Source organism: Mastomys coucha, unplaced genomic scaffold, assembly GCF_008632895.1.
Source record: "Mastomys coucha isolate ucsf_1 unplaced genomic scaffold, UCSF_Mcou_1 pScaffold23, whole genome shotgun sequence".
Lineage (NCBI taxonomy): Eukaryota > Metazoa > Chordata > Mammalia > Rodentia > Muridae > Mastomys > Mastomys coucha.
Genome location: NW_022196906.1, coordinates 99,575,563 through 99,590,748, shown reverse-complemented (window position 1 = coordinate 99,590,748; position 15,186 = coordinate 99,575,563). Strand labels below are relative to the sequence as shown.

Genomic DNA, 15,186 nt, shown 5'->3' with positions numbered 1-15,186 from the left:
GAATTGAACTCAGCACCTCAGCCTGGAGCCACTAGCACTTTTACTAGCTGGAACATCTCCTTACTCCAAGGTTGATATTACTTTTTTTACCTTCAACTTTTCCAGAAATAACCCATAGAACTAGGCAGTCGTTCTTTAATACCTTAGGTAGTCAGTACTCCATGTTTTCCAGCATCAGATCCGGTTGCTTTTGGCAACTGGATGGTCCCTGAATTGATATTTATGTATAAATAGTTAGATTATTAGAGTACTAGAAGTAGTTTTGAGAATACCTACCTGTGCCAATAGTTTAGTTCTGAATTTACATCAACATCTATTTATTGTTGTATTAGCCTTCATTACATAATGATGACAAGATCAGCTTAAGTATTGATTACAGAGAATTTTTTAATCCTTTCATAGTAAAGATTTTTAATATCTTGATATATTTGATCAGGGTGATGCTGGAGATCCTGGAGTTCCTGGGGGGCCTGGACTCAAAGGATTCAAGGGACTGACTGTAAGTAGCCAATGATTCCACAAATAATAAGCATTTCTTTTACTGTGATGATAAATGCTTACTTTTGATTCATTCCCAAGGGCATCTTGGAAGCCACCAACTAGTCATATGACCTTGGGCACACCTTCTTAGGGCCTATGTTTCCTGCCTATCAGAACTGAACCTAGTGACACACATGGTTACTTCTAATCACTCTTGGAACTGAAGCTGATATCTTCCCTGTGTCCCAGGGGCTGTCTGATGATTCCTCTGGGTGTGGAACAGAGAACTGGTTTAAGGGAGGGTACTGAGTTGTCCTAATTACCAAAGCACGGAGTAGACGACTATCCTTTTTTAAGTACACCTGGCTGAGACAAACCTCCTTTTACTTTGAAATCTGAGTGCCATGTCTCTGTTACTCTGGGTGTGGAAGGGATGTCAGTATCCCTCCATCCCTTTGAGTCTGGGGAATAAACATAGTCCACCTATGTACCATCTTGTATGTGGGAAGCTATTTTTGTTATTTGATTTTTAAATATTTATTTTTAAAATTTGATTGAAAATAGGTGTTTCATATACTATATCCTGATTATTGCTTCCTCTCCCTCTACCCCTCTCAGTCCCTTCCCACTTACCCTCCCATCCAGATCTACCCTCTTTCTGTCTCTCATAAGAAAACAAACAGGGTTCTCAGGGAATAAAATATAATAATATAACATAATATAATATAATATGATGAAACAAATACATTGAAATAAGACAAAACAAACACACATTTATTTATTTATATTTTATATGTATGAATGTTTGCTTACATGTGTGCACATGTACCAAGTATATGCCCTTGGAGATCCAAAGAGGGCATTGGATCCTTTGGAGTTACAAATAGTTCTAAGAGACCATGTTGGTACCAGGAACTAAACCTAGTTCCTCTGTAAGAACAGCAAGTGTTCTTACTCTCTGAGTCATTTGTCCAGCCCTTATTTTTGATCTTTATAGATTAAATAGATTAAGAAGTTTTAATGCAGATCTTTGTGTGCCCCGTTTTCCCCCCCAGCATCAATCCCAGCTTATGACTAACTTAGATTTAAGTTTACGGCCAGTGTCAGAAGTCAGGTATGCCACTAAATGAAGGGCACAAGAGGGAGATGGATGTTCGTCAATGACTTCGGGTCAGTGACTTGTATTATGGGTAAGGAATTGAATGGACATGAACACGCTGCTATCTTTTACTTTTAATTATATTGTTATTCATTAGCACCATTATTATTTATGGTACTAAGGATGGGACCCATACATTCTAGGTAAGCACCCTGACACAGGGATACGTGACTCAGTCCAGATGTTCTTTTAAAAACCATTTTCGAGAAGAATAACGCCTTATTTAAATCATTGTAGGGCTGGAGAGATGGTTCAATGGTTAGGGACATTTGCTGCTAGCGCAGAGCTTCCCGGTTCAGTTTTCAGCTCCCACATAATGGCTCACAACAATCTGCAACTGCAGTTCTAGGGGGTCTGACACCATCTTGCCACTGTGGGTACTGCATGCACACGGTCCCTGGCTGCAGATATGGGCAAAACACTGACACATATAAAATAAAATATGAAATTAAAATCTGAAATAGTCTCCATGGGTAGAATGTATAGAAACTCCATTTGTGTGTTCCTCTTTTCAGCTCTCTCAAGGCTTGAAAGGCGGGAGTGGACTTCAGGGGACTCAAGGCCCTCCTGGTCGGAGAGTGAGTATGTGTGGGAATGGACTGGTAGTCTCTGTTATACTCAATGGAATGGATGCAGAATTTCAAGGCAAAAGCACTGTGTTCAAGAAGCCAGTCCATGTCTCTCAGTCTATTATTAAGATGAATATGATACGTCCCTGTCCCAGCTGAGAAGGTAGCTGTGGGATCAAATGACCAAGAGGAGATGCAGTAAACTGCCAGAGCAATGCAGATACTCTGTTACCGTGACTTATCGCTGGAGCCTCTGTAACAGGCATAGGTCTGCCTGCATTTCATAGGGGTCTCCTGGCAGAGTTCCAGCATGCAAAGCAGGTTGGCAGATAGAGTTTGCTAGGATCACTCTTGTTACCTTTTTAGCCTTTATTTGGACTCTAGAGAGATTTGGAAATGTAACCACAACTTCCACTCTGGTTTTATTACAAGAGAAACATCACCCATGAAAGCACTTCCAGGTAGACCCAGGCATGCCTCTGCAGGCTGACCTGCATCTTGTTTCACCTCTTCTCAAGTGGTTGGTGATTCAGTGTCTCTCCCCTCCCAGGCAGAGTCAGGGAGAACTAAATATGGCCGACACCTACTGTGTACAGGAGACCCAGACAACACTTTAAAGAGTGCATGAGAAAATGCTTATCTTGTGTTAGGCATTGAAGCATTCTTGAATTTGGATCTAGCAAAGCAAAACTTGCCTGTGGTTTCTTGGCTAAATGACTTCATAGTACAATAAGATAATAATTTGTAAAGGATACTCTTCCATACACATTGAGGAATGGGGAATGACTAATCTATGGGCCAGTCTTCTCTATCTGGGTTCATCTCTTCTCCAGGCTTTAGGGCTGTAATTAAGGTGTCCCACATCTTAGTCTTGTGCTTGGCTCAACTGGTCTGAATGGGGTGTGGCCTTGGTCTCCAGTGCTTGGTTCTTAGCCTCTGTTAAGAACTTGCTTGGAGTTCCTGTAATGTTTTTGTTGTGTATCTGCATGTGTGTGCATGCTTGTGTGTTTGGCTATGCACCATGTACATGCAGAAGTCAGTGGAGGGGAGAATTGGAATAACATATGGTTGTGAGCTGCCAGTGAGTGCTGCAAACTGAACTTGGGTCCTCTGCAAGAGCAGCAAGTGCTCTTAACCTCAGAGCCATCTCTCCAGCCTGGAGAGTTACTCTTAAGTTCTCTCTTTTGGGACAAACTCTTCCTACTTTTGACTGCTTGCAAAATGTAGCTCCTACTCTATGTGTTATCTAGAAACTGTTTCTCTGTGTGAGTAGTCATAGATTCTTTCCTATTTTCTGTCCTAACTTGAAAGGAAGCTAGGCTTTCAAGACTCTTAGTGACACCTCCACTGGGCAGAACCATGGACAGCGCATAGCTCTGGTTAAATCAGAAGCCTCCAGCTATTAGCCTGGTCTACAGAGTGAGTTCCAGGACAGCCGGGGCTACACAGAGAAACCCTGTCTGGGGGGTGGGTTGGGGGGACCACCATTGTTGCAGGGCTAGCTAGGTGGGTGATTGATGAATTGATGGAGGGATTGATGGATGAGTGATGGATGGGTTGATAAATGGATTGATGGATGCATTGATGGATGCATTGATGGATACATTGATGGATTAGTGGATGGATGGATAATGGATGGATTGATGGATGTGTGATGGATGATTAGACAAGTAACTCAGTTGTCATTTAGAATAGAGGTTGGCTTTGCTGACATTTCTGTTTAAGCATCTTGGAGGGGCAAGTGCCTAAGGGAATGCTAGAGTTTGAGTATGTGAAGCATCTTTTCTCGGAAATAAACACTCGAGTAAACACATTAAAAGCCACTGCTAATGTGAAGCCCAGTGCTGGGGAGGAGGAGGGGGAGGAGGAGGAAGAGGAGGAGGAGGAAGGACAAAGGGAAAGACTCCAGTGGAGAGGACCAGGGCTGATATCTCTCCAGAAGTCATCTCTGCTTGAATTTGCCCAGCTATTTGCTTCTTTATTTTTGTTTCTGAGATTCTAATATAATTACATTTCTCCTGCCTTTTCTTCCCTTTACACCCTCCCATATACTGCTCATTCATTTTCAAATTTATGGCCTTTATGTTCCTTAATTGTTATTGCATATATATATGTATATTTTCCTAATATATTACTGAATACATATAAGTATATAATCCATATATGTATATACCATATATATGTATATATACATATATATTCCTAAATATTAACCTGTTCAGTGTGTATTATGCTACCTGTATGCATGTTTTTGGAGCTGCCTATTTAGCATTGGACAGACAATTGATGTTTTTGCCCCCTGGGGAGGACCACCTTTCCCACTCCCAACTTCCCTCAGTTGCCTATAATTCTTTGAGGGTTGAGGCTCAGGGCCTTTCTCTTATTCACTTTGGCATTTTATTGGTTTCATCCTTGTTCGGTCATGTTAATGAGACTTTTTGATGGAGTGTCTGACTTTACAAGGAGACACAGCTTCACAGCAAACTCCCTCCCTGGCTGTTTGCATTCCTTTGTTCCTCAGTCTTGTGTCATTTGTGAGCTTAGCATGTATGCCTTTCTTTTGTGTAAATCTCATTTGCTATGCAATTGCCTTTGGTTCTTTTATATATACCAAGGCTTATTGCCTTCTGCGGTTTAAGCACTTTGGTCCTTTTATATATACTGAGGCTTACTGCCTCTTGCATTTTGATTTGTAGGATAATCTACCTCTGTCTGTTCAGTACATCCATCTCCTTTGTTCTTCCCTGTGGAGAAAGTCTGCTTATTACAATTAGAAAAAAAAAAAAAGAATTTTAAAAGACTCCTTTAGAGAAATTTCTTCTAAGGATTGCATCTTTGATACAAACAAAAAATAATATACAATCTTGATGTGAATGGGGACAGCATTGTAACTGACCCACCAGGCCTCATAGTACTTGATACAAATGGGAATAGCACAGTGTAATTGACCTACCAGGCCCCACAGTACTTTAAGCACCTTCTGTTATTTCTACATCCAGGAAAGGAAGAGAGGTTTAAATTTTTATTACTAAAGACTGTAATTCACAAATCAATAACTTGCTCTTTTCCCCTCTTAGGGTCCGAAAGGCACAGCAGGGCAACCTATATATTCCGTATGTATCTCTTTATTCATGAAAGCAAAACCACTCCCAGTTCATCGGGAACTAAACACATCCACCAGGAGGTCACTGTACTTATGATTATCTGTTCTCTTTTAAACTTTCCAGCCCTGTGAACTGATCCAGTTCCTGAGGAACCACAGTTGTGAGTACCTGGGTGCTATAGTCAAGAATGTCAGTGGTTAGCAAGCACTTGGGGCTGGGTGTGGAGTGGGGCTGTAGAGTCAGAAGATGGAGGTCTTTGGCAAGGAGCCTCTGCAATAGTATATCCTTGTGTCTGAAGGGACATCTCACATCCAAGGTAAAAGAAAAGGCATAAAGCCATGGGCTCATAATGTATAATGTATATCAGAAGAGAAAATATGTACATGGGAGATAAGACCAGCTCAAAGGCACATGAATTTGTTTTGTTACTAATATATCAATTATGAGCAAAATGACGAACAGCAAAGTACTCAAGGGATGGACCCAGGGATGTAGATTTAGTTGGTTAACAATATTTAACTATTTAGATATTGAAGTCACTTGTGTGGGTCACTCTTGACATCATAGAGATCATGATGTTCCCAAGACAGTGAAACTAGAGAGATAGAAACTGAGAAAGAAGAAGGGTCAAGTTGTATAGAATGGAACCCCAAATATTCAGAGACAGGGGGTTGACAGAAATATCTGAGGGGTTGGGGAGGTGGCTCAGTATGTGGAAGCACTTAAGTATTGAGTTTGGATCTCTAGCATCCATATAAAAAGTAGCTAGCACTTTCTTGTATACATAGTATGCACACAGAAGGGGACACTACAGATGTGTGCATCTGTAGTTCCAGCACTGGGGATTTTAAGGAAAGAAGATCATAGAGCTAGCTGCTGGCCACTGGGCTGTGCAAAAAAAAAAAAAAAATGCTGAGCTCCAGGTTCAACAGAGACTTATTCCCAAGGAATAAGGGATGCTCCCATCCCTAGCTTCTGCACACACATAGGTGAGTGTACCTGCACATACACATGCATGGAACAAGGGATAGTATGAAAGACCTTGAGAGTTAGAAGTCTCTTTGACACAGGAGAGGAAGTGAAGAGGAGTGAAAACAGGAGAAACGAATGATCAGTTTTTCTAGGCATTGCCAGCCTTCTCATGGAGACCAAACGTCTTCCTTGGGGAGACTCAGGGTGAGCAAAGGATAGTTACTAGAGAGTTCGAGACTTGGAGGAATTTGTTTTCCAGTATTGATTGAAATGAGTCGATCAGTAGTTAACCTGGAAAAATGGTAGGTGGGTTGCATAATCTGGTAGTGTTGAGTGGGTTGGCACTGAGCTCCTGCTTATAAAGATAAAAGTTGTGTGGCAGCCCTTCGTGGCTTGGTAGAAGGCATCACCAAGGCTAGTTTGAAGTTGGACCCTGGTCTCACATCTGCGGATCCCCTGTCATGCACCAGCTCTCTTTCACCCAGGAACTAGAGACAAGTTTTAAACTGGTAGATGGGACCCTCCCCTGAGAATAAAATTAATCTAGGAGTGTAGAGGGCAGGCAGAAGGTGACTGATAATAGAACAGGAGGCTGCAAATGGTTAGTGTTTTGAGCAGAGGCATATAAAGGGAGTTTTAGAAAATAAACTCACTAAATAATATGAAGTGATTTCTCCCAAAGTCACCCTGATTTGATGGACTCAAACCTAGCGTGTCTCATGGATCCCAAGTCAATACGGAGAGAAATGTTTTCAGCCTTGAGATACAGAGAAGGTTACCTGTCTGATGTCATCAGCTATCTGATGGCCAGGAACATCTTAGTGACCGCAGGATTAAGACAAATAGAAGGTGTTAGTATGGCTCATGTAAGGGTTCATAGGGCAGGATGGAAGGCAGCTTGTCACCAGTGCTAATGAGCTTAAAAAAAAAAAAAAAAGATTAGATTAGAATGATTCATTTGCTTCCTAGGAATTGAGTCAACTGAACATGGAAACTGTCATGCTTGTGGTTTATTAAAGGTTTTTCAGCACTTTCCTTGATGTGCCTGAGATTTACAGTAAGGCCAGATGCTGCTCTGCTCACAGAAATCCTTGGGGAAACTGCTGGAAGTTAAAAAACAAAACAAAACAAAACAAACAAAAAATAAAAACCAGTTGTATTTTTAATCAGAGACAAAGTTCATTTGAAAATCCCTGCCCTCTGCCATTCTACAAATAGAGAATCCCAAGGCAGTCATCGGGAAAGAAAGCCAGACCCCATATTTTAGCCTCGCGTAGTTGAATGAGTCTCAGAAGACTCTAAGACGAGAGCAAAGCAAATTGGATTTCAGCTCTCTGGCCATTTAATCAGAGCTGGATCTATTCTGCTTCTACAGTCACCAGCCTTTCAACTTTAGCTGCAATTCTGCTGATGCAGGCCTGCTCTGGTTCACAAGGGGACATGGTCAGAGATGCTCCCGAATGAATACAGTTGCCTGGACAGCTCCCAGCCTCCTTTAACCACATTTCCCTGTAACTTAGAAATTAGCTTCATTTTAAGTGAGAATCCAAATCCTCATTTCGTTGGGATTATTTTTTTGTGGGGGGTCCATGTTTCAAAAATGTAATATATTAATTTCTCTCTCCCTCTCTCTCTCCCCTCCCTCTCTCCCTCCCTCCCTCTACCTCTCTCTCTCCCCCTCCCTCTCTCTCTCTCCCTCTCTCTTCCTCTCCCTTTCCCTCCCTCTCTCCCTCCCTCCCTCTCCCTCTCCCTCCCTCTCTCCTTCTCCCTCTTCCCTCTCCCTCTCCCTCCCTCTCTCCTTCTCCTTCTTCCCTCTCCCTCTTCCCTCTCACTCCCTCTCTCCCTCTTCCCTCTCACTCCCTCTCTTCCTCTCCCTCTTTCCTCTCTTTCTCCCCCTCCCTCTCTTTCTCCCCCTCCCTCTCTTTCTCCCCCTCCCTCTCCCTCTCTTCCTCTCCCTCTCTCTCTCCAGCCTGTTGGAAAGGTGAGTCTTCCGACCATGCTGTTTCTGATGAGACAGCTACTGTGCTGTGATAAGACAGTTTGAAGAACGCCCTCCTCCCCAAGGGAAAAAGGACTTCCATCTTTTATGCAGACATTCCTCTTTTGAATGTGGCTATATTTGTAGTGTCATGTCTTCTACCTGAGTGTCTGCAGCGACCACACAGTCCCTCACAATATTGTCCTGTCTAGGGGCCATCATGATTTCCTACTCATTATTTTACAGAGTAGCTCCTGTGTTTCTTGGGTGGGGCAGGAAGGGTTGAAAGTTCAGGGAGCAGATGTCTAACTCCTTGTTACTGTGCCCATCATCATTGGCTTCTTGGATGTGATCAATGTCCTGCCTCCCTTGGACCTACATCTCTGCCTGTCATTTTACCAAGTAAAATGCATAGGCCTTACATATAAACCACACACATACACACACACACACACACACACACACACACACACACACACAAACATATGTATCATGTATATGGTTTATACATATATACACATATGGTATATGTATATATACACATATAAAAACCTACACATATTATATTTGTGTATAATTAGACATTATATATATATCATGCACACACACACACACACACACACACACACACACACACACACGGGACACAGCTACTGAGGCCTGGGCTTTATCTTGTCTGAACCAATTTCACTGGTGTAAAGGATATGACAATGACTGTGATCTAGTGAAATCCTTTTAATATTTTTGCTTTGCATTTTCATAGAAAAGTGTCCCGTGTATCCAACAGAGCTGGTATTTGCTCTGGACCAGTCCTCTGGTACCACAGAAAGGAGATTTAATGAGATGAGGGACACCATCACTTCAATTGTCAATGACCTCAACGTCAGGGAACACAACTGTCCCGTGGGAGCGCGGGTTGCCGTGGTTTCCTACGACTCGGACACCAGCTATCTCATTCGTGGGTCTGACTACCATAGCAAGAAGCATCTTCTGCAGCTTCTTTCCCAGATAAAATACCAAGTGCCCCAGAAGGCCAGGGACATCGGCAGTGCGATGAGGTTTGTGGCCCGCAATGTTTTCAAGCGGACGTCTCCGGGAACCAACACCAGGAGAGTTGCTGTGTTTTTCAGCAATGGCCAGGCAGTCAGTAGAGCATCCATCCTCACGGCCACCATGGAGTTCAGTGCCCTGGATATCAGCCTTGCGGTTTTTGCTTATAATGAAAGAGTTTTCCTTGATGAGGCTTTTGGGGTAAGAATCTCCTTTGGTTTTTTTTCTGTTTTGTTTTGTTTTGTTTTTTTAAGATAGTTGTGTTGGTAAGGCAACACAAGAGTTGTGTGAAGTTGTGGGGCAGAGGTAGATCCTCCTTACAGTTCTTAATGAGTCAGTAGCAGCCAGTCTGTTTGACCCTGATATATGCCAGGCCTGGAGCTAGAGCTTTGTGTACATGTTCATGTATTCACAAAACACTGATTTGAATGCATGCGCCATCTCCATGTTAAAACTGAGAGCTGGAGTATTCTATGTACAGATTCACTTCTACACAGCTACTAAGTGCCTATTCAAGATATGAAATCAGGTATGTGAGTGAGTGCTCTGCTGGCCTATAGGTGCTCTGCTGGCCTATGGGTGCTCTGCTGGCCTATGGGTGCTCTGCTGGCCTATAGGTGCTCTGCTGGCCCTGTGGGTGCTCTGCTGGCCCTGTGGGTGCTCTGCTGGCCCTGTGGGCACTCTGCTGGCCCTGTGGGTGCTCTGCTGGCCCTGTGGGTGCTCTGCTGGCCCTGTGGGTACTCTGCTGGCCCTGTGGGTGCTCTGCTGGCCTATGGGTACTCTGCTGGCCCTGTGGGTACTCTGCTGGCCCTGTGGGTGCTCTGCTATCCCTGTGGGCACTCTGCTGGCCCTGTGGGCACTCTGCTGGCCCTGTGGATGCTCTGCTGGCCCTGTGGGTGCTCTGCTGGCCCTGTGGGTGCTCTGCTGGCCCTGTGGGCACTCTGCTGGCCCTGTGGGTGCTCTGCTATCCCTGTGGGTGCTCTGCTGGCCTGTGGATGCTCTGCTGGCCTATGGGTGCTCTGCTAGCCCTGTGGGCGCTCTGCTGGTCCTCTGTTGTCTAGTACTTCTCAGAATAACCACCTGCTTGCTGTTGATTCATCAGTTAATGAGTCTTAAGCTATAGTGGAAAAAGCTCAGGGGAGCTGTGAGCCCCTAAAATGTTATGAGATATTTAATATATATGAATATTTTCCCCTTAAGATGTTCTTTCATTTTGGGGCCCACAGATATTAAAGGAATCAATGTACCTCCATCTTGCTTTCTTATCCAAAACAAAACAACCTATAAGACCCCAAATCCTCAAAAACAGCAGGCCCTTTTCATCTACTGTCCAGGGACTCTCAGTGTGCCGATTACTTGTGAAATGTGTGTGTGTGTGTGTGTGTGTGTGTGTGTGTGTGTGTGTGTTGTATCTGACAAGAAGCAACTGAAGGGAGGAAGGGTTTATTTATTTTGGCTTACAGGCCAATAAGGATGCAGTTCGTGTGGAGGGGAAGCGCGGCAGCTGCAGCAGGGGAGAAGAGCATGGCAGGACGTGGGGATCAGCCTGTGAGCATCAAGGCTGGGCTCTGGTGACTCATTTCTTCCAGCAAGCCTCCACCTCCTAAAGAATCAGCAGCTTTACAAGTCAGCACCTGCACTGCCAGCTGGGGATCAAGTATTCAAACACAGGAGCCACTGGGGAATATCTCCCATTGAAACCATACCGGGTCTGGAGCTGGGTAGAGCCATCTCATTGCTCAGAAGGCTACAAAGATCTCTTCATATGCATGCATTTTTATAGTAAAGGGGTGGGGGTATGCTTGCTCCTGATTCACACATGCACACAGGCACACACAGGCACATACAGGCAAACAGACACACACACATACAGGCACACACACACACACACACACACAGGCAAACAGATACAAACACAGGCAAACAGACACAGACACAAACACACATACAGAAACACACACAGACATACACAGACGCACATAGACACACACAGACACAAACACAGACAGCCATTGATACACACACAGACACACACAGACACACATAGACACACACAGACACAGACAGATACAGACAGATACACACACACACAGACACACACAGACACACACAGACACACACACACACACACACACACACACACACACACACACTTTGTGGAAGTAGAAGGCACAAAAGTTCCTGATAAGAAAGATCTTAGAAGTCAAAGTCTCCTGGTTCCTGGTTTCTCTTTCCAAGCTTCCCTGCCTCCATAATTTTGCTCTCTGCAAAAAAACAAGTAAGACCGTTGCTCTGAGAGCCACATCTAGTTCTAGATAGGAGAAATCTGAAGGATGTCAAATTCAGTTTATAGTCTCTGCTGGCACCACTTCCAGACCCCATGGAGGCCCCAGCACCGAAGCACTCCTAGCTGTTCTCTGCAGAGCACTAAGCCAGGCAGCTATTTCTTATCACTCTTCTCTTACCACATAGTGCTCTTCCTACTAACACTAGCCGCATGACATGCTGGAACAATGTTTCCAGCAGTCATGGAGTCTATAGCCCTGCCTCCACGCTCTTCCCCACTCTGGAAACCGCCTTCCTCTTCCCTAAGCCCTCTCTATGTACTTTTCAACTTTGAATTTTTATTTGTGTCTAAAAAAATTGCCACTGTAAGAGGCTGGAGAGAGATGGCTCAGCAGTTAAGAACATGCTCTGCTCTTGCAGAGGACCTGAGCTTAGTTCACAGCACCCATGTGAGGAAGCTCCCAACCATTAGTCCAGAGTCAGGTGCCTCTGGCTCCCAAGGCCCTCAAATACCCATACCCACACACAAACACACCCACACCCACACACACACACAGACACAGATACACCCCCCCCACACACAGACACACACCCACACACAGACACATATCCACACACAGGCACACACCCACACACAGATACATACCCACACAAGGTACACACCCACACACACCCACACAGAGACACACACAGAAACACACCCATACACAGACACACACCCACACCCACACACCCACACACAGACACCCCCCACAGACACCCACACACAGACACACACCCACACACAGACACACACCCACACACAGACATACAGACACACACAGACATATACACACAGACATACACCTCCCCACAGACACAGACACACACACATACAGATACACACCCACACACAGACACACACCCATACACAGACACATACCCACACACAGACATACAGACACACACAGACACACACACAGACATACCCCCCACAGACACAGACACACACACATACAGATACACACCCACACACAGACACACACCCACACACAGACACACACCCATACACAGGCACATACACCCACACACAGACACACACACCCACACACAGGCACACACACCCACACACAGACACATACCCATACACAGACACACACAGGTACACACCCACACACAGGTACACACCCACACACATAATTAACACAAAACACTACTCCTTTTTACTGATATGATAGAGAACATCCCACTGTAGTAACCAGTATCTCTGTGTGAAGATAAAATATTTTGGCCACTTTTTATCCTTCTGAGCCACCTCAGACTCCTCACACCATTTTGAAATAGCTTCTTTTGACAAATCAATTTGAAAATATTATCTTGTCTTTTTTTATCTCTGATCTGCCTCAATTGGAAATTGAATTTGCAGCATCCCCACCCCTTACCCCCCACCCCCGCCAATGTCCCAGAAATGTATAAAAATGTTGCAAGCTTTGGATTGAGTCTCTAGAAAGATGCTCTGCTCTGTGGTGTTCCCTCCTGAGAGCTGAACAGAACAGACAGCAATTAAGTACTAGGATACTCCCTCAAGTGCTGCAGTTTTAGTCTTGTTAGAGACTCTCTGTCCATGATAGATCATTTACCCACTTCTGTCAAATCATTCTAATCAAGAGAAGAATGCGGTTTCCCTGACCAACTTCATGTCCCCGTTTCTTAGCTCCCCATATAGTGATTTCTCAGGGAAATTGTTTGCTGCCTGAAGCAGCTCTTCTTGCATATTCTCCCTCCATCCTTCCCCTCCCCCTCCCTCTCCCCTGTCCTTCTATCCTTCTCCCTTCTTTTCCTTCCTTCTCTCTCCTTCTCTCTCCTTTTCTCTCTGGCTCTTCCTCTCTACCTCCTTCTATTTATCCCTCTTTCCTTCCTTTTGCCCCCCTCTCTTTTTCTCCCCTTGATCTGTTTCTCTCCCATCTTGATATGTTGTTTAAATTGAATTCATGGACTCAAGAAATTATCTTGCTTCACCATCCTGAAAGCCAAGAGCAGGCCCAGAAAACAACCTGGCTCTTACATTCTCTCTTGAATAAATCTTAGTCACAGATTATTCATGTTGCTGCCTCAAAGTGCTCTTTTCAGTCAACAATATTTTTACTTACTGTGGCTTCTCACACTTGACCCATACCACTATAGTAATGTAAGACAGTTATGGATCCTGCACATTCTTGGCAACATTTCCCACCACTGATTCAGTACATGTTACATGAACAAATATCTCAGTCACCAGTGACAAACCAAAGTAATTACCCAAGTGTAGCTTAGCAAACCAATGGGTTCATTAGGCTTACTTACAGGTAGGTGTGCAGATGAATGAGGGCTGTGGTGATTTGAATTAAGAAAATGTCTACTGTAGGCTCAGTATTTGAATCCTTGGTCACAGATGGTTGTGGGGCCTGGTGGTTCACTGCTGCTGAGGCCTGAGGCAGGGTGCGTTAGTCAAAAAGGAGGCAATGTATAAATGAGATGTTTTATTATAGGAAAGAGAAAATAGGCCAGTCATGTAGAGAGAAATAAAGGAGAGGAAGGAGAGAAGAAAAGGAGAGAGAGAGAGAGAGAGAGAGAGAGAGAGAGAGAGAGAGAGAGAGAGGAGAGAGAGAGTGGGGGGAAAGGAAGAAAGCAAGAGAGCAAGAGAGAGGAGGAAGAAGGCAAGAGAAGAACAAAGAGCGAGAGAGAGGAAGGGGCGAACCACCTCTTATATTGTATGGGGTGTAGCTATCTGTGGGGTGAGGCATGCCTGGCTGTGGTCAGACGACTGGGGGTACGGTCCAGCTAGAATGCTGGGAGCTTGAGGCATTGTCTACCTGATAGAGTACACATCTCCTGAGGGGGCAGCTGTGAGAGGTTATGACTGAAACAGGGGCCAAAGACTCCGGAGTTATAGCTGAACTCCTTCTGCCCTCCTGCAGGCACAACTGCCCACTGGGGCTCCAGGGTTCTAGGCCTATTACTTGACTGAGCCTAAGTTGCTTGAACAGACCACTGCCCTACAGACGGTGACACTGTTTGGGGAGGCCATGGAGCCTTCAGGAAGTACAGCCTTGCTGGAAGGAAGCATGCCAGTGGGCGTAGGTTTGAGAGCCTTACCCTACCTGTCGTTTGCTGTTTGCTGCCCATTGGCTTGCGATGTGATTGCGCAGCTTCTTGCTCCTGCTTCCATTCTTCCTGCTAGCAGCCATGTCTCCTCCATCATTGCACAGTCTAACCCTCAGGAACCATCAGCCAAAGAATCAGCTTCCTTCTCCAAGTTGCTTTTGGCCATAGTACTTTATTATAGAAACAAAATGGTAACTATAATACAACAGATTACACATAGGGACGTGGCCAAGGGTTTACTTATGGGTGCATAGCTGGGAGAACTACTTAGAAGAATATGGGTGACACTCCAAAATACTGCGTCACTAAGAAATCTCATCCAGGTGTGGATGAGCACGCCTCCATGAATGCATAGGTGAATTTCATTGAGACGGTACCTAGCGTTTATCCACCCTTCCTACCCAACTTGATCTTGAAAGGAAATGATTATCTCTCAACATAGAGACAATTTACTTTTTTTTTTTT

At 44.5% G+C, this 15,186-nt stretch overlaps 1 protein-coding gene across 1 annotated transcript in view; it reads left to right on the top strand.

The window, feature by feature from the left end:
• The window catches only part of Col6a5 (collagen type VI alpha 5 chain), a 111,282-nt gene that overhangs the window by 63,783 nt on the left and 32,313 nt on the right, over window positions 1–15,186 (top strand). Inside the window, exons 28-33 of the mRNA XM_031343519.1 lie at window positions 437–499; window positions 2,155–2,217; window positions 5,286–5,321; window positions 5,436–5,472; window positions 8,254–8,265; window positions 9,026–9,513. Of these exons, the coding sequence (XP_031199379.1) occupies window positions 437–499; window positions 2,155–2,217; window positions 5,286–5,321; window positions 5,436–5,472; window positions 8,254–8,265; window positions 9,026–9,513 (699 nt within the window). The remainder of the gene's footprint in view (window positions 1–436; window positions 500–2,154; window positions 2,218–5,285; window positions 5,322–5,435; window positions 5,473–8,253; window positions 8,266–9,025; window positions 9,514–15,186) is intronic.